This window comes from Ambystoma mexicanum, chromosome 6p (assembly GCF_040938575.1).
Source record: "Ambystoma mexicanum isolate Mex_15411 chromosome 6p, UKY_AmexF1_1, whole genome shotgun sequence".
NCBI lineage: Eukaryota > Metazoa > Chordata > Amphibia > Caudata > Ambystomatidae > Ambystoma > Ambystoma mexicanum.
Window position 1 is genome coordinate 158,259,119 of NC_090935.1, and position 24,474 is coordinate 158,283,592.

General features: G+C 45.2%; 1 protein-coding gene across 1 annotated transcript in view; it reads left to right on the forward strand.

Moving 5' to 3' along the window:
• The window catches only part of NOL6 (nucleolar protein 6), a 915,540-nt gene that overhangs the window by 583,265 nt on the left and 307,801 nt on the right, over positions 1-24,474 (forward strand). The window contains exon 21 of the mRNA XM_069626862.1: positions 11,688-11,785. Coding sequence (XP_069482963.1) covers positions 11,688-11,785 — 98 coding nt within the window. The remainder of the gene's footprint in view (positions 1-11,687; positions 11,786-24,474) is intronic.

Consider the following 24,474-nt stretch of genomic DNA (forward strand, 5'->3'; position numbering starts at 1 on the left):
CCCTTATCCTGGAAAAAGGCTATTATAGTGCCAATTTTCAAGAAATGCGACTCATGTGCTGCAATCTATAAGGGAATTATATGCTGGAACATCTATGCAGGTCTGTTTAAATATGCAGGGGGTGCTGTCTAACGAAATCAAGACCACTGACGGCTCGAGCATGGCTGCCCTTTAGCGCGAGCCCTGTTCAATTTGTATTTGTCGGACATAGCAGAACATCAGGCTCAAGTCATTGACTTCCCTCCTAAAATCAACGGAACCCTGAAGCCTTGGGTACTAGATGCGGACGCCTGATCTTTATCGATAAAACACCTATAGGTTTTGCAAAGAAGACTTGCGTGCCTACAAAGTTGTATCAGGAGCAATGAACTACAAATTAATGTAAATCGAAAGTGATGATTATAAATGCTGGCAGAGGTTTCTAAAGGTTTACATTTAAATGGCGAATTGGAACAGAATGTCTAGAGAGGATAGAGACAATCACGTACCTGGGGGTATGTGTGAATCATAGCGTGATAGAGACCTATGGGGCATGGGTTTGAGAATAAAGGGCACAAATTTGGACGCCTAGGGTTTGGCATTACATAGTAAATATGGTAGATTCCCCCTGAATAAGGGGCGCATATCTGGAAACGCGCAGTGTGGTGTCGACAGGAAGCACCTCATCAGGAAGACTTAGTTTTGCTGGTGTGGCTCTGCTTGGATGTGACACACAACTGTGACTGATATACACCAATATATGTATGGAACTTAATCAATATGGATTTGTGAACAAAATGACAAATTTGATTGCTTGATGATGATGACAAACCAAAGCTGGTTTACAAAATAGTTTTTGAAAAATTGTTTTTGTTTTGAAAAAGAATGGACTAATCTGCTAGTGAATTAACTTTGTATCTGAGAATGACTTGTATATATCTTGCATGTTTATAATAAATATTTGAATATAGTAGAGGAATTGGTCATCGTTTTTGACCGTTTGAGAGTGACTGGGTTATTAATCAGTGAGTCTGGTGAATTGTGTTGGTAGATTATCAATGGTTCCCATATTGACCTTTTACAATATGAAAGTAATCCTGATCCTGTCATATGGAGCAGAGTCTGGACTAAATCTCCCCTGGCAAATCTGGGAAATCTTGGAGGGAATATTTTGGACGAAGAATCTGTGACTCCCAAGGGGATTTCCCCTGGCTCAGATTAGATTTGAACTGGGGCTACAGTCACTTTACTCAGTGAGCCTTTGGAAATCGCTAACCTTATTGTGAAAAACCCTCATCGGCAATCAATCTACATCTTTGAAAATTCTAGGATCACTACCAGATAAAGGCGTGAATTGGCCTTTGGACTATTGGAAGTAGGAATGTACTAAATGCTTAACCAACCTGAATGTGACACTTGAAGACCTAATTGTTAATCCCTTGGGAGTTAAAGCTAAAGTGTATTGAGATAACTGGATATCAACCCAAGAAAAAACAAACTCTAATAGACTAATAATGGATTACAATGGAGAATGTAGAGCCCTGAGATCGATCCCGAAATACATGTTAAAATTTCTGTGTAGGAGATATATAAATTCATGGGATTGTGCCTAAAACTCTACTCCACTAAGGAGATGCAGGGAGCGCTAAGGCATATGGAGAAATCTGAAATGTCATGTAGATTCTGTGGTCAACAAAACTCTGTAGAGTCCCTGAAGCACATAATAGTTTATTGTAGAGGTTTGAAGGCCCAGAGAACATTACACATGGGAAGACTCATAAAGAAAGTGGAGTCACTGTTGGCAGAGGACTGGTGGAACATGTTCATATTTGGAGAAAATCTATCACTCATCATTGCATTAGTAAAATTCACCAATTAAGTTTTTGATATCGAAATGAAATGATAAGGAGGAAATCAAGAACTAGGTGAAATCTGGTGTGGGGGTTTAGCTTCAACGTAGATTGGAAAATAAAAGGGATGGTGGAGGGATTAAGAAGGGAGGAGGTTGGGCGTTGAGGGGGAGTGGATAACATCCTTTGTCTATGTAATGTTGATCCACATATTGGAATTTAAAGTTTTTTTTAATTGCAATGTGACATCTTTTTTAAGGAAATGGTGATGTTTATGGAAATGAAGTAAGATAAAATTGTTAAAGGTTTAAAATAAAACCAATAACAAAATATAGCATAAAAGCTTGAGGTTTGAAGGAATTAAGACTAAGGATTACCCTTGGGGTTGAATGGGAATCCTTAGTTCTCAAATGAAGCACCAGATAATGTTTTCAGCGTACAACTAGCTGCAACAGGAGACATGGGCACGGTCAGTGAACAGGGAGCCTAGGAACCCCTCCCAATAGACAGACGCTTAACCTGTCCAGAAGCAAGTGTTGCAGAGAAGTGGTCTCTCCCTCGCACAGTCCAGATACCACCTCAGCGACTGTAAGATGGCACATCGGCCACCACGGCTACACACAGAGACGAGAATTAAGAGGTACTGAGGACTATACCAAAAAGCTCTCTACAGTCTGCACCAGCAGCCGTCTGCCTCGGGTCCTTTGCGAGTGCCCCAACCTTCCCGGATTTCCCAGGAGACTTGGGATCTTGATACCGACGACGCCACGAGCACAGCCGGGTCTACCAATTGGACGCCCTGAAGAAGGTGCCCTGTACTTTCCAAGTACTTTACAGCACCGAAACGTGCACACACTAATCAACGCATGGATGAAGACCATGGACAGAATATTTACCTTTTCTTCACCCATTAGTGTGTTAAACAAATGTTTTTTGAACACGTTGGCTAAACCTAGAGATATCCCTAAAGTCCAAAGACCTATACTTTAAAAAGTCAACCTTGAGCACTGAAGTTGAGAGAACTGTTAATAATACTCTGCTCGAATAACCAACCCTCGAGGAAACAGCGCCTCAGAACTCATGTGACACTCCAAACATGTTATATAATTGTTCTGTTTGATTGTATGTCACGAAAAATATGTTGTAGGAAATATTTAGGCTGAATTTATGCTTATTCCTTCTTTGTACATTGATTGTTTGGCACTAAGAATTTAAAGTACAACACGGTTATATTTTGTTTTGATTTGGTCACACACTGTATGTATGTGTCACTATAAATTGGTCGCTACATACTTGTACCATATAAATTGTTCTTGTACTATAGAAATTGTTTTTGCAATACACTTGGTTGCATACGGTCATTCTTCTTTAGTTTGGCAGCCACAGGGCCCGAATTAATAGAGGCATTTGTACAAACTATAGAAACCGACATAGACCGCGACCAATGTAGAAAAATGTGAAGAGCTCCTCAGTAGTCCCCTTGTCTAACATTCAGTGACGATTCAGACAAAGACAAGGCAGGAACAAGTTTATGCCCCCATCAATCAAACGAGGGCCACATAGAATTTGTAAAATGGGAAAGGGGTCAACTTTTTCTTTGTTGGCACAATGTTTTCTTAGCATAACTAATTAGCTTCTCCTCATAAGGATCCCCAAACTCGCATAATGAACAAGAGACATAGAAGAGTTGTCCAAGGTCACACATAATCTAGCGGGGAAGCCGGAACTGGAACCCATATTCCTTTGATTCACATTTAGTAGCATTAAATACTATACCGTATTCCCCCAGTTAAATAACTAAATGTATTAAGAAGCCTAATGATTGCACTGGTTCTCAGGACTCCTTTTCCTAGGGGTTATCAACTGTCCATCCATTCAGCAAATCTGGACTGTATTCCCCATGAAAATATGGAAATCTGAGCTACTATTCATGCTGCAAAGGTTGAGCTCTCTTTCCATCTAAACAGTTTGTTGGAATTTAAGTTGGTTGTCTTAAACCCTTCCATTGATAAAAAAATGATGAAATGTTTGCTAAGTTGTCCTACACGCCCCCCCCGACTATCTGTTCGTCTGCTCAGGATTTCAAGTAGGCAAGTAGGCAGCACATTTTCATGTTTGTGGAGGCCCATTACCTACTTTGCAGGGCACACATCAAATTCCTAATACTGTTATATTAAAACACTTTTTAGTGAGCCGATTGGAGAGTACCAGGTAATTTGGAGATGTAACCCCTTTGGTGGTATATGGTGGAACCTACAGAGCAGTTACCATAACCCCCCACATACTTTGTAGTAGGACCGAGTAAAGACGTTAGGACTAGACTTGGAGTTGGGAAAGGTGCTCAGACAACAAAGGCACGTCTTAACATTTAATAATAAGTAAAGACACACGACAGCAGGCACTGCCCACAGAGGCAGACCCCAACTGACTGTATTAAGAATCATGCATAAAGGAAAACACTCCAAATGGAGTGGTATGAAATCACAATGTCTCTCAATACTAAAACACGGAATAACATGTAAGTAGAACTCATAAGTGCATAACACACTATCTTATGATTATACTGATACATTAACATATGTGTAATAGATAAACAAACCCCACACATCTCCTGCCTTACCATATTAACGGCATTACTCAAGGTAGTAATCTTTCAACCAGAGAGGCTTGTTTCTTATCCTCTCTGAGTTTACATTTGTGCAGTCATCATTTTGTACTCTGTTGCTCACTCCTGGTTCACACAACTGCTCACCATCATTGCTATTTTCACTTGTTTTACGGTCCACAGCCTCATCATCATTGTTGCACTTTACTAATCTGGACATGGACCAACACTCTCCCCCTTCCTTGATAACTACATTGCCTCGCACCCAGTACTCCAGATAAGATTTTGAGGTGGGAGTATTTTACGCATGATTTTTCAAATTAGAGCGTAAATGCAATTTCAAGAGAGTAAAAATTAGTTTTCTCCTCTGCAAGAGAGTAAAACTTATCCAACACATTTTAAAAGGGTGCATGCTTTATGTTGCTGCTCGCTTAGCTGTCACAGATTTGGTCTTTCAGTTGAAAATTCACCATCATGCATAAGAAGGCTATGCTGCTGACAAAAGAAATGCACATTGCCATCTAGTGGTGGAAAGTATGTTTTTTTAATGAGTACAAAATTAAATGGTCCGTATTTGCCATATTTACATGCGTAAAAGGGCAAGATACGCACGTTAACTGGTAGGCTGCTCGCACCACTGCAATTCTCTATGGACCGATGAATTTACACTCAATGCATTTGGGAGACAACCTTCAATTCTTGACGTAGACTAGATCTCCCTCCTTCCAGGTTACCTCCTTGGATTTCCTTTCCATATCAAACCTCTCTTTATATTCATTTTGGGCTTCTCTGATAAGTGTCATGATCTTATCTCTCTCCACATTCACACTCCTTGCCAAATTTAGCCAACCTGGGCAGAGTTCCGTGCCCAGTTGCCTACCCTTGAGGGACATGAAAGGAGAAACCTTGGTAACAGTATGTGGAGTCGTGCAGTAATTCCAAATCATCTCTCTCAACACCTTCTGCCAGTTTAAACCCGCCGCCATCGCCAGCTGTAAACCCCCTTTCACAAACCTGTTTGCCCTCTCCACCAGACCATTAGCCCTGGGTTGGTAGAGAGCCGTCCTAAAAGGTTTTATACCAAATTTCCTGAAAAAAATCTACCATCTTTTCAGAACAGAACTGGACACCATTATCCAAAATCAATTCTGTAGGGAAACCCTCTCTGTAAAATATTTCTTTAAAAAACAAAATCATTTGGGAAGTGGTGGCTTCACGAATCACCTTCCACTCAATCCACTTTGAGTGGTAATCCACTAGAACAACTAAATACTTGAAGTCTTTGCCCAAATTCTGCAGTGGGCCCACCAAATCTACTGCAACCTTTTACCAGTGTTCATCGGGCACAGTTACAGGTCTTATTGGTGCTTTTCTGACAACTTTGCTCTTATCACTTCTCTCGCACTCCCTGCAGCTCCTTACACACTTCTCCACATCACTGTCAACTCCTGGCCACCAATAAGATTGACGAGGATGTCTCTTCGTGCCTTCCATGCCCAAATGTCCTTGATGTACTACACTCACTAATTTGGACCTAATGTTATCAGGGGGAACTACTTTACTACCTTTCCTGAGCTTGAAACCATCCTCTGACAGACTTAACTCATCTTTAATCCCATAGTAACAGTCAAATTTCTTCTCAATAAGATTTTTGTGAGGCCACCCTGTTCTGGTCCACATTTTGACTTGTGTCAACACAACATCTTCACCATCGGCAACATCCCACTCATCCTTATTTATGGCCTTGTACTCAATTTCTGAAATACTCAGACCTTTATCCATAAATGTCTCCCTGACATCTTTGCTTCCCACGGGTAGCGTAGACAGACAATCTGCTACAACATTTTCCTTTCCCGGAATATACACAACCTTAAAATCATAGGCCAATAGTTCTATCATCCACCTTGAAATCCTGGGAGATCCCTTGGCCCATTATACACTACCCAATAGTTGCACTAAAGGTTTGTGATCTGTTCTTACTGTAAAAGTTTGACCCCAGAGATAATATTTAAAATGTGCAACAGCCCAGGAAACTGCCAACGCTTCTCTTTCTATCACAGAGTAATTTTCCTCCGCCCCCCTCAACGGCCTAGACGCAAAAGCAATGATATGTTCAACTTTTCCATTATCATACTGGGATAGTGCAGCACCAAAACCAAGAGTACTTGCATCTACAGCCAAGACTGTTTTTCTGCCTGTAACTAACCCAACCCAAAGAAGGCGCTTGAATAATGCATTCTTTAATCTTTTGGAAAGCCTCCTGGCACTCACTCGACCACTCATACTTTATACCTTTTTTCAGTAGATCTCTCAACGGAGAGGAAATAGTGGCAAAACCACTGACAAACTTATGGTAGTACTCCGCCAGCCCCATAAATGAACGCAATTGTTCTTTGTCCTGTGGCTGGGGAACACTACTAATACTATCAACAAGACACTTCTTTGGAGAAATACCATTGCAGGATATTTTGTGGCCTAGGTATTCCACTTCTCTTACAGCAATTTTACACTTGCTTCTCTGAACAGTTAGACCAGCTCCCTTGAGTCTCATTAATACAGCCCTTAGCAATTCATTGTGTTCATTTTCATTATCAGCAAATACCAGAATGTCATCCTGGAAAACCGTGACTTTTCTCAAACCTTTAAGCACCTCCTCCATCACCCTCTGAAATACAGATGCAGCCGAAGCCAGGCCAAATGGCATGCGACTGTACTTAAAAATACCTACAGGGGTGATGAAGGCGGTAAGATGCTGAGACTCTCTGGACAACGGAACCTGATGATAAGCCGCTGACAAGTCAAGGCAATGACAGAAAATATATTTGGTTCACCTAGCGTGGAAAGAGTCTCTGAAATGTTTGGAAGTGGATGCGCCTCAACAATTATATTCTGATTTAGGCTGCGCAAGTCAACACATAGGGCCTCATTACACGGTAGGCGGTAAGGGTTTACCGGTACCGGTATTTTACCGGTACCGGTAAATCCTTACCGCCTTACTACGAGGTCCCTTTGCGGGTTGGGGAATTTAACGCCTGCTTTTTGCAGGTGTTAAAAACCAACCCGCAAAGGGACCAGTGGAGCTAATTACGGTACTGCAATTTGCGGTACCGTAATTAGCGCCTTCCCCATTCCCATAGAGCCCTATGGGGCGAAAATGGGAATGGGGAAGGGCAATGGTGGAAGGGGGAATTACTGCCCCGACAACCTTGGAATGGGGCGGTAATTCCCCTTTCCACCAAGGCGGTGCCAGTATTTTACCGGCATGAACCATGGCGCTAGTAGCACCATAGTTCACCACCTTCCGTGTAATGAGGCCCATAGTCTCAACTTCCCGTTGGCCTTGGCCACCAGTACAATAGGCGATAGCCATTCAGTGGCTGCCACCGGTTCAATCACCCCCTTGCTAATAAGATCGTCCAACTCATCACAAAGTTGACTCCTCATGTTCAGTGGCACTTGTCTGACTTTGTGCACCACAGGTCGTGCACCATTCCTAAGCTTTATATGATGATCAAAATCCTTAAGTCTTCCTAGTCTTTCAGAAAACACCTCGGGGAAACTCTTTGGTCCAGTCATCTTCGACCTCCGCTATCGTCACTGGGTTGGGCGCACTTGCCTGTATCCTCACGCCCAAACTCCTTTGTTCTTCCTATCCTAATAATGAAGTGCCCGTTATTGCTACCAGGATGGTGGCCTGGCACTCTTTCTTTGTAAAGCACCTTTGCCGGGAACTCCCCTAAAATCTCCATTGCAGATTCACCATATCCACAAGCCTTAATGTCAGTGGGGCGTATTATGTTCTCGCTCTTCTTTAAGGTGTTCACCAAAGTGTCCTGTGATATTATGTTCCAGGCAGAGCAGGTATCGACCTTCATTACTAGTTTGCATCCATCAATGTGTAAGATGTCTGCTGGTCCCTTTGTCTCCCCAGATATGGCCGAAATTTCAAACACATGCCTGGGACCAGGTTCCTGTGTGCCCAAAACCTCTTGTATATTGTGATTTCTCCAAACACTTTCCTCACTGTTGGGTCTGTTCTCCATACTGGGCTCCACGAGGTTTATGGATGTGGCCTTACAAACATTCGCAAAGTGCCCTCTGCCCTTGCATTTGAAGCACTCCGCGAACCTGGCGGGACAGGACGGGAAGTTGGCACCATGTCTGGGATTTCCACACCAAGAGCATGAATTTCTCGCACTCCAATTCCCTTTTCTTCCTGCCGGAATGCCCGTCCTTTTCCTTTGATCAAAAGACGTAGCCGGGGAGGCTTGCTTATCAATCCTGAGTTCTTTGACGTACTGGGAAGTCTGTGCAATACTCCTGGCCAGTTCAACAGCCTCATCCAACACCATGTCTTTAGTGAGAAGCTTCTCCTGAATTCTGACGTTGTTGGTGCACCTGACCAACTGATCTCTGATCAGTGAGTCAGTCAGATGCTCAAATTCACAGGAATAACTCAAGGATCTCAAACAGGCCACATAAGACTCCACAGACTCCGATTTCTCCTGGACTCGCTGGAAAAACTTGTGCCTTTCAAAACTGACATTTTTACGTGGTTCAAAATGGTCCTGTAATTGCTTGAGGGCTAAGGCATACTCGTCAGCATCACCAGCCTCGGGCGCCTGATTCCTAGCCAAGCCATTGTAGATCCTGCGCCCCTCCACACCCAGATTGTGAAGCAAAAGGGCCTTCTTGCGCGCAGACCTAAATCTGTCACCCCCCATGGCCACGAGGTAATTCTCAAAAGCATCCTTCCATTTGTCCCACCTGGAAGAGGGACGGCCAGGTTCATTCAGGAAGGAAAGGGGTGGAGGGATGGATGCAGCCATGCAGCCATGGTGAAAGTGAGGGAGCAGAAATTCGTGGAAACAGTGTTTTCAGTGTCAAACTAACAGAATGATGTCCTTTGGGAGAGATACAAATGCTGCTGAACACAGATGTCCCAGGATGTATGTGCTCATAGATTCCTCTTTCAACAATCTGAAGCAGGAAAAATAAACGAAGTGAAATGAGCCTCTCCATCCACTCTGCAATACGAGCAGTGAATGTAACAATGCTGCGTCACTCCTTCGTTCCAGACGCTGAGAAACAAAGTCGGTGTTCTCAGACGCCGCTCCCAGGCGTGGAAATCAGGTTGCCGGGCAACCGACGTCACAATGGGAAAGGCCGGGCTTGCAGAGAAGACTGACACACCCTCAAGACGAGCGTGTCAGACGGGGAGCGGGGTGGAGTCAAAGCTCTATGAGATGCCGCTTGCGCACGGCACGAAAACAGCTGTTCTCCCCTTGCGAGGGGTCTCGGGACAGCACCGTTATGCGCACCGCCCCCCTCCTGGTCCAATTATTTTCTCCCCGACTTGCCTGGTCGCTCAGAGAAATCTGCTGCGCTTCTCCTTCCTTCCAAATCCTTCGCCTGCTGTCGTTAAGGTAGGAAGGAACAGGGATAAATGTCTCTGGAGACACTGCTGAAACTGGGCAGCACACAGAAGCCGCGATGAGGCCTCAGGGTGGGTCTGCGGTAGGAATCCTCGTCGCCAATGTTGGGAAAGATGCTCAGACAACAGAGGCACGTCTTAACATTTAATAATAAGTAAAGACACACGACAGCAGGCACTGCCCACAGAGGCAGACCCCAACTGACTGTATTAAGAATCATGCATAAAGGAAAACACTCCAAATGGAATGGTATGAGATCACAATGTCTCTCAATACTAAAACAAGGAATAACATATAAGTAGAACTCATAAGTGCATAACACTCTATCTTATGATTATACTGGCACATTAACATATGTGTAATAGATAAACCCCACACCTGGCCAAAATGAGGGTATCGAACACAGTACCTGGAAGTTCAGAAACACCAACACCAGAAACTGATATGCTGACTACATCAATCAGGGCACTCAAACCTGTGTGTGCCAAGTTATCAACACCCATCCCAGTTCTGGATAGATAGGGAGCTAGGGGATCCTCGGATGTGACACACAGGGAATCTCTTAAATCTGCAATCGGCTGGAAATCAAGGGTCCAGCTCGTGGACACGTGTGGAAGCCATGACAGGCCCAAATCATAGGGTGTGTGAAAAGAGTTTACTAGACAGTGACTTTCTACCAGTGTTTTTTGCTCTTCTAGAGGAAGGACCTATTTGAAATCAATTTGTGAGGCATGCTTTCAACATCACTCCCCTGGCTACAAACAGGAGCCATGGTGAGATGCTCTGGGGCTCGACATACAGGCCTGCAGTACAAGCACAAGTTGAGGGACACATTCTCTACATAAAATTTCTCCATGTTTCATGGCGGTGAATTTTGCTGCTATCAAACAAGTGTTCTTAGAGACCCTTTACTGAGGAACAGCTAAGACAGTGACGCATCAACCTCATGCGTATATTACTCAAAGTAAGAACAAGGCAGCAGTGGCTTTCCTAGCTTGCTCTGACAACACCATCAAAATCAAGGCAACCTTGACTTGAAGACAGAGACCATGACGGAGCACTGTTCAAATCTCAGCCTCACTCCCATATCCATCTCCCTAATGACTGTGGCTAGGACTAGGGTTCAAACAGTAAACAAAGATGCCCCTGTGCTCAGAATAATCTATTATAAAAATGTTCCTATTTTAAATGTGCCCCATTTAAAGCTTTATTTAAGGTTACAGTGACGGAGTCCCCTGCCTTATTCCTTTGGCGCTGGTGAGGCCCCAAAGGGGCCTGGGACATCCCCAAGCTCATCAAGGGCAACGTGTGTAATGTGGTCAGAAACATATACTTCTACTTGTTCAAATAAAGTTCCAACTTCCTGTCCTCTAGCATCTAGATAATGAGACATGCATTGACTGGGCATTAGTCTCAATTCCTCTTCTTCCTAGAACCATCCCACAATGGTATTCTCTGCTGGGAAAATGGAAGGGCTACAGTTTGGCCAAAAATGTATTCTCCAATCCACCACAACTCAAAATTATATATCTCAACTGAATGGCCCTGCTCAGTTATTCAAGAGGTTATGTTCTGTATGACTGTGAACAACATTGCCACCAAGCCATTAAAGAGAACTGCTTAACGCTGATGGTTTGAAGGAAAAGAAAAAGAACAAACTGCATATATTCTATCTTTAATGTTACCATTCAGTCTGGAAGATGGTTTCTCAAAAGCTCAGAGTCAAGTGCACAACTTGTACCCACGTTGTAATCATTGCTGTACCTATCCCTGATTGTGCCTCATGGTTTTGCTTAAACATTCTTTCCTCTTTCTCAGTTCTCCGCAAGTGGGCTTTATCCGTTTTCTTCGGTTACTGACAACATTTGACTGGAAGAATGAACCCCTGATAGTTAATCTAAACCAAGATATCAAAGGTGAGAATTAACTTTGGCAGCACCCCTGCCTCCATCTAGTTAAGAATAATGATTAAGCTGCCTCTCCTGTGCAACATAAGAAGGTTTACAGATGTGTTTATATATTTTATCTTCAATAGAGCAGATATTAAATGGTGTTATTTTACATCATGGCAGGTACTTCTGAGGCATTAGTCAATGTACCTATAGTAATACAAGCCACATTATAATGATGTCTTTGACGAGATTACAGTTTATTGTATATTGTTGAGTACTAGTGTTTTGAGTTTTAATTTACCCTATAGTATTCAATATTTCCATTGGGACTTCAATGGGAAATTCAATGCTTCCTGCTATTCCTTTTTTGTTTGTGAAAAGTCAGTGTTAAATTATGCGTTGAAAAGAAATAGAATGATAATTGATTACATGCAAGAGTATCTAACTCGTCCCCCACAATTCCCTCCCCCAAATGGCCAGCACCTCAGAAAGTAGCCATTCGCTGTGTTTCGCCTGTCCAGGAGTGCAGTGTGCCCCTATTGTAGGCTGTGTCCATATATCCATATCCCCAGCCGGGAGTACCCTTCTGATGCTAGAGTTGCTTTGTACTCTCGTTCCTCTTGTAATTATGCCAATTATTGCTTGCTTTTGCACTTTTTACCATTAGTTGTAAAGCCCTATGTAAGGCTTATTACACTTGCTTACTGTGTTAGCTACAAGAGGAAACATGGTTGCTGAATGTCCTTTGGTGAGAATGAGGTGTGAAGGTGTGTGTCTTCTTATTGTGAAGCAGTTTGCTTATGTGCTTTAGTAGTGCAGGATTGGTTGCTGCAGTATAATTGCGTGTCCTGGTAGTTTGAGCTTGCTACATACTGTGTGAAGTTATAGGTTTGGCAGTGGGACTTTAATGTATTAATGCTCAGTGCCTGTATGTGTATGAGTCACTCAGTTTGAGTTTGTAGATTGATCTTGATAGTCGACAGGCGAAGCTATGGAACCCGAGTCCAGAGTATGTTTATGGCCATTTGAGAGCAACGACAAACAGTCCCTGCCTCGTAGTGTAGTGTCCAAAGGGGCCAAGTGAATTCCCAAACTAGTGGTTGTTGGGGTAAAGGTTGGTTGGGGTGTAACCTCTTGTCAACCTTACTTAGCCCCAGTCTCCGGGCAGAGGATAGTCCCATTTTACCAACTAGGGATGGGGGGGATCCCTTTAATGAGCACTACCCATTTCCCTAGGGAGCTGAGATGATATGGGATACGTGATAATGGAAGTAAGCCTCTCCCCAACCCTAAATCACAATGCTTTAGCTCCCACTAAAACTGAGACCTGCTCCTGTCAGTCAACACAGGTGTTTGGGTGTGAGCATAATTCAACCCCCAGAGAACAAAAACATTTACATAGCCTGGCCAATATTCAGCTTTGCACCAAAGAAACCGAGCTCTGTGGTAGAGATTACACCACTCCAAAGACCCCAGAGACGTTTTATCTGGTATGCACCTTGTTGTGAATGATACGATCTTACCAATACATTTTCTGCTGACAGATTCCTCAGGTGACACAAAATGGCAATTTCACAGAAGGCAAACATGCCTTTGACACGCATGAAAAATCACACATTTTCAATTGATTACCTAGCATCAATCTCATTCACTGGGATGGCAGTGTAGCTCTTCCCTGCTCATCGCATCCAAAATAGTGGGATGGCAAAATAAAGGCTGGTTGTACCCCTAATGCTATGCTCTGGCTCAGTGAAGCAAAAGATCAGGCACAGAGCAGCAAACCCATGGCAATCTTTCACAGCCCCTCGCAAATTCCAGGTCACAGGTGCAGACTCTTGTTGAAAGCTTTGCTCAGTGGGAAGGACTGCAGAGCTGTTTAAAACCAGACCCTCATTCAGTCAGTCAGTGTGGATGTTTTCATTAGGAACGTTCGGCCTGACAGTGGAGACAATTAATTTGGAGAGGGTTGACTGAGAGAGCGGGAGTGTTAGGCAAGATTATATGCACTACCCCGTGGAAGACTGCACCAGTCTTGTCGTCCTCTTGGCAGTAGTTAGCCCATCGTTTGATATAAGCATGTACTACACAAGTTGGTAGAGTGACTGAGCAGCCAGACCTATCTCAAGAGGGATAAATGTGAGCTGTGGGATTATTACACAAAGATTTGCTGTGACAAGTATCCAAATAAACACTGTCAAAGTTTCTTGATTAAACAATTATTTATTATTTTAACAGTGAGACATTAGAAGGGAGTAAAATATGTAACACAATAATATACATCAAAAATACACACTCTCAGTTTCAATATATCAGTAGTACCCATTTGGGATGGCACACAGACACTTCCTACACCCTGAGGTGACTTAAATAACTAGGAAACTGTGGACATTGATATCTCACTGGCACATTTAGAGAAATACTGAGGTTAGTGTCAAGAGGAAAAGATGCGGGAATAAAACAATGGTTAACAAATATTCATCAGCAGGTAAGTACTTTTTGAACTCCCCAATGCAAAGTAAATTAACCCTTTCCCAGCTACACAAGTTATCTAATGTGTGACTTTTGTTGAGCGATAAAGCACAAAGTCAAAGGTCAGAAGAGTCTTTCAGGGAGCCAGGACAGCCAAAGTCAGTTGAGCAAAAGTCTAGGTGAGCTGAAGCACTTCTAGCAGGTAGGTAAAAAGTCTTGCACAATGTTTTTTGAAATCTTTGTAGAAAATGAAATCACTAAAGGGCCTCAAGCTGGGAGGCTTGTGTGGGGCAAAGCTGCAAGCAACTCTGCAAAAGCAACCAAGACAAGTCTCAACTGAGAGCTAGCAATGCTATACAATAGGTAAGCAACCCCTTAGTTTTACATTACCTTTGGTTTGAAGAAATTGGTTCCAGCTGGCTTCTGTTCCAGTTGTAGGTCTGCAGATCCTGTGTTCCTGAGCCTCAGTCGTGGGGACAAGAGAGGACGACTGGCGACGCCTGCAGTACGAATTTGGCGGCATCAATGGGCAAACTTCAGATCAGACCTTTATTGAATTGCCTTGCATCTTTCGTCCAGCACTCTTAGGTGGCTCCGGTATGGGCAGTCCTGCTTCATGGGAGTCCGGGGAATGTTCCTGAAGCTTGGGTCTGACTTAAAAACGATGTACTCGATCCTGATGTTCCTCTCCCTGGCAGTTGGTTCCTGCAGCAGCAATGGAAGTTCAGGCAGCTCTGAGAGGATGTGCAGAGGAGTTCGTTTTGGGGTTGATTGGTCCCACCAACCCAAGGGGAGAAGTCGTCCGTTGCAGGGCTTCTCTAGTCGAGGCGAATTCGGAGCTTCAGCAATGCCACATGGATTCACCGGGCAAACAAACCGTCCAGGAGTTGCAGCAAGCGTCTCTTCCAAGTTCTTCTTCGGATTCCTTCGTCCAGTGATTGACTCTGCCTTCCAAGCAAAAGACTTCGCCTTTTATGCAGGTTCCTCCTACTCATTCGCAGCCTGGCTGTCCCTCACACAGCAGTGTGTCTGTCCTCCAAGGACAGCCAGCCGGCCAATCACCTTTGGGTGAATTCCTGTAACCAAGGGGATTAAGCACAGGGAGTTTTGGGCACCTCTCTCACTTCCTTCCCTTCTAGACACGCTGGAGCCAGAGGCGGGCTTCAGCAGTGAAACCTGACAATGTTCGTTTTGTCTAAGAGACCAAACCTGGTTTGGCAGGCAGAGTAAATCTCAAGAAGGATCTTTCCAACAAGAAATGCTGAAAAAAGAAGACCGGGGCCATTTTGACAAAATGGGCACCCATGGGTGCTTTACTGAAACTGCAATTGCAGGCCGCGGTAGAAACACACAATGGTAGGAAAAAGTAATCAGCTGCCACCAGCCATTAATTGTAGAAAGGGGAACATGAACTAGACAAAGGGGATACTAAGTAACGCCTCCAGAATCCTATTGTAAGATTGTGTGTGCTGGGTCTAGAAAGTTACAATGGAAGTAAAGTCAATTTTACTTCACTGCTCTTCCAAAGAGTAGTTTTGCCAAGAGAAGGTATTTAAACCTTTTGTGAAATCTGGAAGACTTCCTTGTGTCACTGCTCTGAAGGTGCTGTGACACACAATGTAAAAAGATAATGCCTATGGAGTTTGTCGGACTCCAAAACCAAAAGAAACACAGTGTTCAGATTAAAGAAAAATACATGAGTGTGTGTAAGAAGGTCTCACTCTCTCCAGGTTAGAAATTAAAAGTCCTACCGTCCATCAAAAAGTGCTTGGGGTCTCTATGGTAGAAGGGAAATAGTACATTTCTGAGAATTCTCCCTACCAGGGAGATTGAGCAAGACCCAAGAAACTGCAGAAATGCTCAAGGACACTGATAAATACTGAAAACTGGAAGGGGTGGGGGAAGAGATCCTGGACAGCACACCAAAGAGTCTAGAGAATTGGAGAGAGGCAAGGTGCAGGACAGTGGTGATCTAAAAGGGTGACATTAAGAAAGAGGCTCGTGGCCCAAAGGGTGGAGAAGCTGCCGCATTAGGTCCAAAAGAGAGAGCGTAGATGGAATATTGACAAAGAGGTGGAGAAATTAAGAGACTTAAAAAATATGAGTGTGTGTTTATAGAAGGGTGGTGCTCACAGGAGCGAAGGAAGTGCTTAGATGGGTGAAGACATGATAGTTATTAGGCTGGGAATAGAAAGGAAAAGAGTGACGAAAGTGCCAGAAAAGATGGGAGTGTATGCAGAGACTTTGAAATTGGAGTGTGGTTAAAGAATGCAGCCGAATGGGATGAACAAGTGAATACAGTGGAAAGAGGAGTACAAAAACCTAAGAGGTGGTTGCGGAGGTAGAAATAACTGGAAAAATGTTGGTGCAAGAGTTGATAAGAGATAGAAGACTGGAGAGCAGTGGTACAGTTAAGAGAACAAGAGGAACTGGGCTAGGAGTTGCCGAGAGTGGGATATAGAAGAACATGTAGAGTAAGGTGAAAACATAAGAGACACAAGTAAAGGGAGAGATCAAAGGACCAAAGCGAGGGAGTAACAACCTGGCCATAGGGATGAAAACCTCAGGATTAGCAATAAGGAGAATAGTTGGCCATCCTACCAGCCTCTCCTGGTCCACACTCATGACTGTGGGAGTTGCCACACACTCTACAAATGTTCATCATTCCCCCTTTAGTGGATCCTGGCTATTCCACTGAGAGAAACCGCCTCGAAGATCAGACAGTGGGGATCTAGAAGCAGGACCACAGGCTTGCAAAAAAGCAGGACCAAAGGCTAGCAAAAAAACAGGTCACAGTGGAGGAGGAGAAGAATATGAGAGGATGTCCCTGTGAAACCAGCACTGGATGAGGACTGACACCTCTGCTTTCCTTCCTCCCTTTGTTAGGAAAGATTTTCCCTCCTACAGAACCCCATTCTTTTTGCTTGGTTTTAAATCCTGTCCTGACTATTTGAAGGGAAGTAAAGACTTCAGACTATCAGTACTGAGAGCACACAGCAGCATTGCTTTTTACACATGGGATTTTTGGTTACTTTTTATAGATAAGCTGCTTGAAGCAGTTACATTTTTTCAACGTTTCTGCATTATTTTTGGTGTTCACATTTGAATTTACCACATATGGTTACTAAATGTAGCTAGTGCCCTAAAATGGTTGTGCCACAGGATTGTCACTTGTTCTTGGTCATAGTGTAGTTTGGTGGTCTTCCTGCCTTCTCAGGTCAGGAACGTACTTGTAAGGGCATGCATTTTCCCGGGAAGGCTTCTGCTTCCGCGGGCTAGTGCCACTTTGTGAGTGTGTGTGGCTCAGGAAGGGGGCTAGGACTGTCTAGTCCCAGTCCACATCCCGGATTGGACAACTACTGCCTGTTCGAATGGTGCCAATCCTTACCATTGGTGGGCTTGGACTTGCTTCCATCTCAGAATTTGGATAAAATAAGGAGTCTTTGTCCGGTCCTGTACCTGTGTCCGCAGAAGCTGCTGAGCCCCCACAACCCCCCCAGAGCTGTGCAGTCAACTACTGAATTAAACAGCAGAAGTCTAAACAATTCAAAGGGAAAGGGGGAAGTGGAGAAAACAACAAAAGACACAGGTAACTCTTCTTGATGTCGAGAACCCGCAAAATGTAAAGAAAATACATTAAATTCACATGGACTGAATACTGTTCTCTCTCTAACCCCCTCAAAGAAATAAATAAACCTGGATAGCCTCCCTGAAGAGCTGGAAGGCTTGTATGGTTATACCTCAGGATGTTATGATGATAACTGAAGAAAACTTCTGAGTGTATTTAATCTGAGGTTTTACTTTTCATGACTCTTTAAATTTAAGTTCATGAGATTTCTCATTATCTTTTACTTTTGACCTTTGCTTATCTACTGTAAAGTTCAAAATAATTAATTAAACCAAGCCAATCTTCTTTAGATAAACTGGAGTTCCTTTGTATTAACTTTTCATGAATAACCTTTGAGAGTTCATATATTTAGACACATAGGTATTAATGAAGTTGATGCACTCGGAGCACACGCACACAAGAATAGAATTCAAATGCTGTCTTTGCTTCTTGTGCTCATACGCATTAGAATAACGTTCTTCACTAATGCGCATGTATTGCTCATTAAAATGCTGACTGTGTTCATGTGTATAATTATTGAGTTCATTCATTAGCTTCCTGGATTCAGCCTTCGAAGCACAGTGAACTAATGATATGCATGGGCTCAGATCGAAAAGACGATTGCTTTCAGAAACACTTCCAGACTCGAAGAATGCTTAGTTTTTGTTCAAACAAAAGGTTTTCCTCAGGTTGTCTTCCATTGCGTACTTGCACTGCATCTGAATTCACTGAAAATAAGATCAGAAACGAGTCACAGAAGACAAACACACAGACACTTCTCCTTCGCGCATGCGTGGAATGAAATGGATGTCAACGAAGCAATGCTGATCAATTGAAGCTGCGCAATACATATAACAAATGCTACTTCCTTCTAGCACTGCATCGGATCATTAATCATTATTTGACTGTTATCTTACCAAGCGTCTGTTAGACTAGCAGAAATTCGAAGCATCAGAGTCTTTAGAGTGTAGTTATTAAAAACTTAAAATTGAATATTTTTTGAAGTTGTTTTTAAAATGAAATAAGAATTGAAGATCAAGAACAACATATTTCTTATATAAAAACAAATCTAAATACCTAAACTAAATAAATACAAATCTAAATACCTAAACTTAATAAATACCTAACAAAATAAAAAGATAAGAGTTGAATAACTTTTTTCCTGTTTATGAAAACGCAGCACTCCCACCAAGTTTACAGCTGAGCTTGGCCCACGCAGATCAGGATCTTAAGAAATAACATTTCTCACTGTAGTCTCCTCCAGAATTTCATTAAACGCGTTGAAACTGGAACTATAACAAGACAGGACCATCCTACTTGAAGGTGGACAATGAAAGGCAGTTTAGAACCTTGAAACTGCTCCCATGTCTCCTTGTCTTCCAATCACCATGTAACATCTTGACACCCAATCAGATCCCCGATTGATTCCCTCCTTCCTTCCCTCCATGCTGGATTGGGACACTCTCCCTCTGATAAAATGATAGTTAAGGAATATGAAGGTAAAATAAGGCATAAACATTAACACTGAAAACCGATTACAAATTAAAAGAAACTCATATAAGTGAAGCCTGACAGTGAAATGAAACCTGACGGTACCCCCTTCTCAAGCCCTGACCACAGGGCCTATCTTAGTCGGGAATTTACAATGACATTTTTTAATTGAATCAGGTGCATGAACATGTTCTGCCATCTCCCAGTATCTTTCCTCTGGACCATAACCTTCCCAGTCTATTAAATATTGCAACCTCCCTCTACTTTTTCTGGAATCCAAAATTGCCTTAACTTCAAACTCCACTGAATCATCTTCCAAAACACTCCCCTGAGGAACAGAACTCAACCTAGTTCCTTTCACTACTGGTTTAAGTAAACTAACGTGAAACGTTGGATGAACCTTCAGACCAGCAGGCAAACGTAATTTAATAGATACTGGGTTAATACTTTTTTCAATTTCAAAAGGACCTACAAATCGTGAACTGAATTTATTTCGTCCTTTCAACCTCAAATACCTTGTAGAAAGCCAAACTAAATCCCCAACGTCCTACTCGGGACTAAGATTACGTTTTCTATCAGCAAATTTCTTGTAATTTTCCTTGCTAGACAAAAAACTTCTAGTTGCCTTTTCTGATCCATCTCACATGGTTTGCAATCTCTCCTCCACAGCCGGACTGGACGACTCTACTTTTGTCAATTCACGTACGAATCGTGAATGAAACCCTCTGCTACAAAAGAAAGGAGACATTGAAGTTGAATCTTTTGAGGTATTTTTGTAAGCAAATTCTGCCATCCAAAGAAGATCCACCCAACTTTGATTTTCATGCCAGAAACACCTCAAGTACTTCTCCAACTCTTGATTCACGCGCTCCACCTGACCATTGGATTCGGGATGATATCCTGATGTTAAATGAATCTTCATCCCTAATTCTTTACAAAAGGCATTCCAGAACTTGGAAACAAATTGTGAGCCTCTATCAGAAATAATACTACTGGTAAACCGTGCAAGCGAACAATTTCCTGAAGACATTTCTGAGCAAGAACTGGTGCTGTAGCTTGACCCTTAACAGGAATAAAATGAGCTTCTTTCGTCAAACAATCTACAACAACCAAGATGACGAAACAACCATGATCTACTGGTAAATCAACAATGAAATCAACTGAAATAGTGTGCCAGGGATGTGGAGGAACTGGTAAAGGCTCTAACAAACCAGCCGGTTTGCTGCAAGATGCTTTTGCTTTAGCACAGACTTCACATGTTTTGACAAAATTTAAAGTATCAACTCTCATAGTTTTCCACCAGAATTGTCTCTGAACAAGATCTAAAGTTTTTCGAAATCCCGGATGTCCCACCAAACTTAAATCATGACATTCATGTAAAATCTTTTCTCTCATCCTTTCACTGGGTAGATATAACCTATCACCCACAAATGGCAAACCTTCAATCTTCTTTAGATAAACTGGTGTTCTTTCGTATTAACTTTTCATGAATAACCTTTGAGTGTTGATATATTTAGACACGTAGGTATTAATGAAGTTGATGCATTCTGAGCACACGCACATAAGAATAGAATTCAAATACTGTCTTTGCTTCTTGTGCTCATGCGCATTAGAATAACGTTCTGATGCTGATTTACTCTCTTCACTAATGCGCATTGATTGCTCATTCAAATGCTGACTGTGTTCATGCATATAATTATTGAGTTTATTCATTCACTTCCTGGATCCAGCCTTCGAAACGCAGTTTACAGCTGAGTTTGTCCCACGCAGATCAGGATCTTAAGAAATATAATTTCTCACTGTAGTCTCCTCCAGAATTTCATTAAAGGCCTTGAAACTGGGAGACCACCAGGGGGCGCAGAGGCAAATGGCTGCCTAGTGCCAAGCTCCCGCCAGGACTGGGCCTTTTTAGTGGGATTGAGCCCCCCCCCCCCGGACCGCCCAGGCGGAATAGCTGAGTGGTCATTGATCGGTGACCCCCCAGAGAGACGGTGGCACGAAGGAGCGGATCTCGCCGCCCCCCGGGAACCGGAGTTCGGGCTGCATCGGAGCCGCGACCGAGGACGGGGAGAGGCCTGCGGACGGGCGGAGGCCAGCTGGTGAGCCCGGCTGCCAGCCGGATTGCAGCGCCCCGCCTACCCAGATGGGGCCGGCGAATGGAGTCGGCCGCCAATGCCAGACGGAGGAGGTAGGGGGGCCGCAGCAGCGAGGCGGCTCGCTTATCGGGCCCTCCCCGGACAGACCCCGGCGGACGCCACAAAGAAGCGGCCCGCGCCCTCCCCTGCCAGACCCCGGTGGTCGCGATAGGGAAGCGGCCCGAAAAGGCGAAGCACCTGACGGGCGGGAACAGCCCCTCCCGCCGCCACCAGTCCTCCCCGCCGGACCCACCCCGAGCAATACCCCCCGAGAGGGCAGCCGGGTCCCCAGCTCTTGCTCCCCGCCCCCAGGGTCTGGGCCTCTCCCTGGCCGCACCGGGCCGGGAGGAACTTATCAGCGGCCCCGAGCCCAGCACCCGGGGACTGGAAACGGCAACGTCGCTCCCTTACGCCCCCAGGAAACAGCCGCAGGAAAGGGGAGCACACCTGGGAACAGCAGCCGCCGTGGCCACCCCCGCAGCATGCGCCGCCCGGGCGCGGTCGCGGCACACCCCACCCCCAGCAACACAGGCCCACTAGGGCCCCGGCCTTGCCGCCGAGCCCAGCGCAAACACACTGGGGAGAAGGGATTGCACCCACCCACCCACCCAACGAGGAACCCAGTGAGCCCGGAGGCACAGATAACAAGCCAGCTTTAGCCCGCTCCTGCTTAATCAGGTGGTGGCCCCCGGTAACATCCCCGGGGCGTGTGCCCGCCTGACTCCCCCCCGGGTGGAGAACTCTGACAGCAAACAGAGGTTGGAACACGACGTCGGCAGCCCCCCTCCTCCCCACAGGACCGCACCAAGACGAGGAAGCTCTTGGCTTGCGGCAGACCCCGAGGGGGGCACAGGGGGATCGCATGAACTGGCTAGAGTCTCTACAAGCGTTTAGGTACAGGGAGACGGGGGATCGCAACAACAGCTACACGGGCTCCAGTGACCCGACCCACCGGGGAAACATGACGGAATCCTCGACGGCGATGGAGAGGGGCTTTGCCTCCATCCTTCAGGAAATTAGGGAAATGCGATCAGACATCGCCCAGAAGTTCGAAAAGATGGACGAGAGGGTGGACAAAGTGGAGGAGAGGCTCCTACGGGTAGAAACCAACCAGTCCTCGTCAACGGCACAGGAAGTCCAATTTGACATGAGGCTCTCGGCCTTGGAGAAAAGGGATGAGGAGAAGGCCAGACAGTTCGACGACTTTGAAAACAGGGAAAGGAGGAATAACTTAAGATTTTTGTGAGATTCCGGAAACGGAGGGGGAGACAGAGAGACCTAACTCGAGTTGTGAAAGACATTATCACCCTTCTTTTCGCGGAGGAGATGACCACGGAACCCACGTTCGACAGGGTGCACAGAGCAGGGGGAAGGGTAGGGAACCCCCGATCTGTCCTAACCCGATTCCACTACTATACGGAAAAGACCAAGGTTCTGGAAGAAGCGAGGAAGGCAGAGGTGATCACTTACAGCAATGCCCAGATCACTATTTTTCAGGACCTCACCGCCTACACCTTGGCGAAGCGCAGAATGTGCCGTCCCCTGACGCAGCTACTCAAGGAGAAGGGGGTGCGCTACAGGTGGGGGTATCCTTTCTCCCTGTCCTTCGAATACATGGGCCAACGCACTACATTGGTCACAGAAGAGGATATTAGAGGAGCCATACGCGACTACGTGGTGGACCCAACCCCCTGAAGAAGCCCGATTGGCCCGGAGGCACTGGCCAGTCGTGGTCCAGGTCAGTCGGGACCTAGGAGAAGGAAGACAGCCTCACGAAAATACAAAAAATTGAACACTCCGCCTCCCGCCCAGGAAGGAGAGCAAATGGACTCGGAGGGCTGACGGCGGGAGAGCCCCAACAAGTTGCGGGACAGGTATGGAAGTTCGTGAGGTCCTAGTGATGACTGTGTCCCCTGGAACAGCAAGTATACAGTGGGCAACTGACGTGAAGAGGCCGGGGGGGAAAAGCGGGGCTCAAGGAGATGAGCATTGTACTGTGGGCCTGGCCAGGGGAGGTCAGGCTGGTGGTCCGGCCACATGCCAGCGATGGCGGAACTTACTGGCTGGACGTCGGGTAGGGGGGTGGGGGGTTCTTTCAAGTTGGCAGGGGTACTTCTTTCAGGGAGGGGGGAGGAGGGGATGTTTGGGGTCAGTTTTAGGGCCCCTGGGGAGGGAGGATGGGAGAATCCAAGCAATATAGAAGCGAGACAAATGAAGCGAGACAGGATTTTTGACATAATGTGGGCGACCAGCCGGGAGAGCTGCATAGATAATGGATGATGGCTTGCCGGCCCTGGGGGTGAGCACCTTGAATGTACGAGGTCTGAATACCCCCACAAAGAGATCCCTGGTTTGCAGGGAGTTTAGAAGAGCTAAGCTAGACCTGCTTTTCTTGCAGGAGACTCATTGGGCCCGGGGGAAGGAACCCAAGATGAGGGGAGGAGGAATCGGCGAGATTATTTGCGCATCACACGGGTCTAAGAAGAGGGGAGTGGCTATTTTGCTAGCAAGGAGCGTAGGCTTTGAGAAGGAAGCCAGCCTGAAGGCCCCCAAGGGCCGCTACCCAATGGTAAGGGGCTCACTACAGGGGGCCCCCTTAACCCTCGCAGTTGTATATGGTCCGAATGAAGGCCAAGCCCAGTTCTGGGAGGAAGTAAGGGACAGGCTTAAACTTTGTTCATGGTAAAATAGTGGTAGGGGGAGATTTTAACATGGTCCTAGATCCGTCCTTAGATAGGAAGCGACTTGGCCCTCCAAACGTTAGACCTGCGGACAAGGCCACGGCACGCAGCTTCCGGAGGGTCAACACCGAGCTGGGCCTGGTCGACACGATTCCGTCCCCCAGGTCTGACGTCCCCTCGTTCACGTACTACTCGGCCATTCACACCTCATTCTCCAGAATCGATTATATTCTGGTGGACGAGACTGTTCGCCCACACGTCTCGGGCTACAGTGTTGACTCGATCCCTTGGACGGACCATGACATGGCCCGCATCACTATAGCTGAGGGC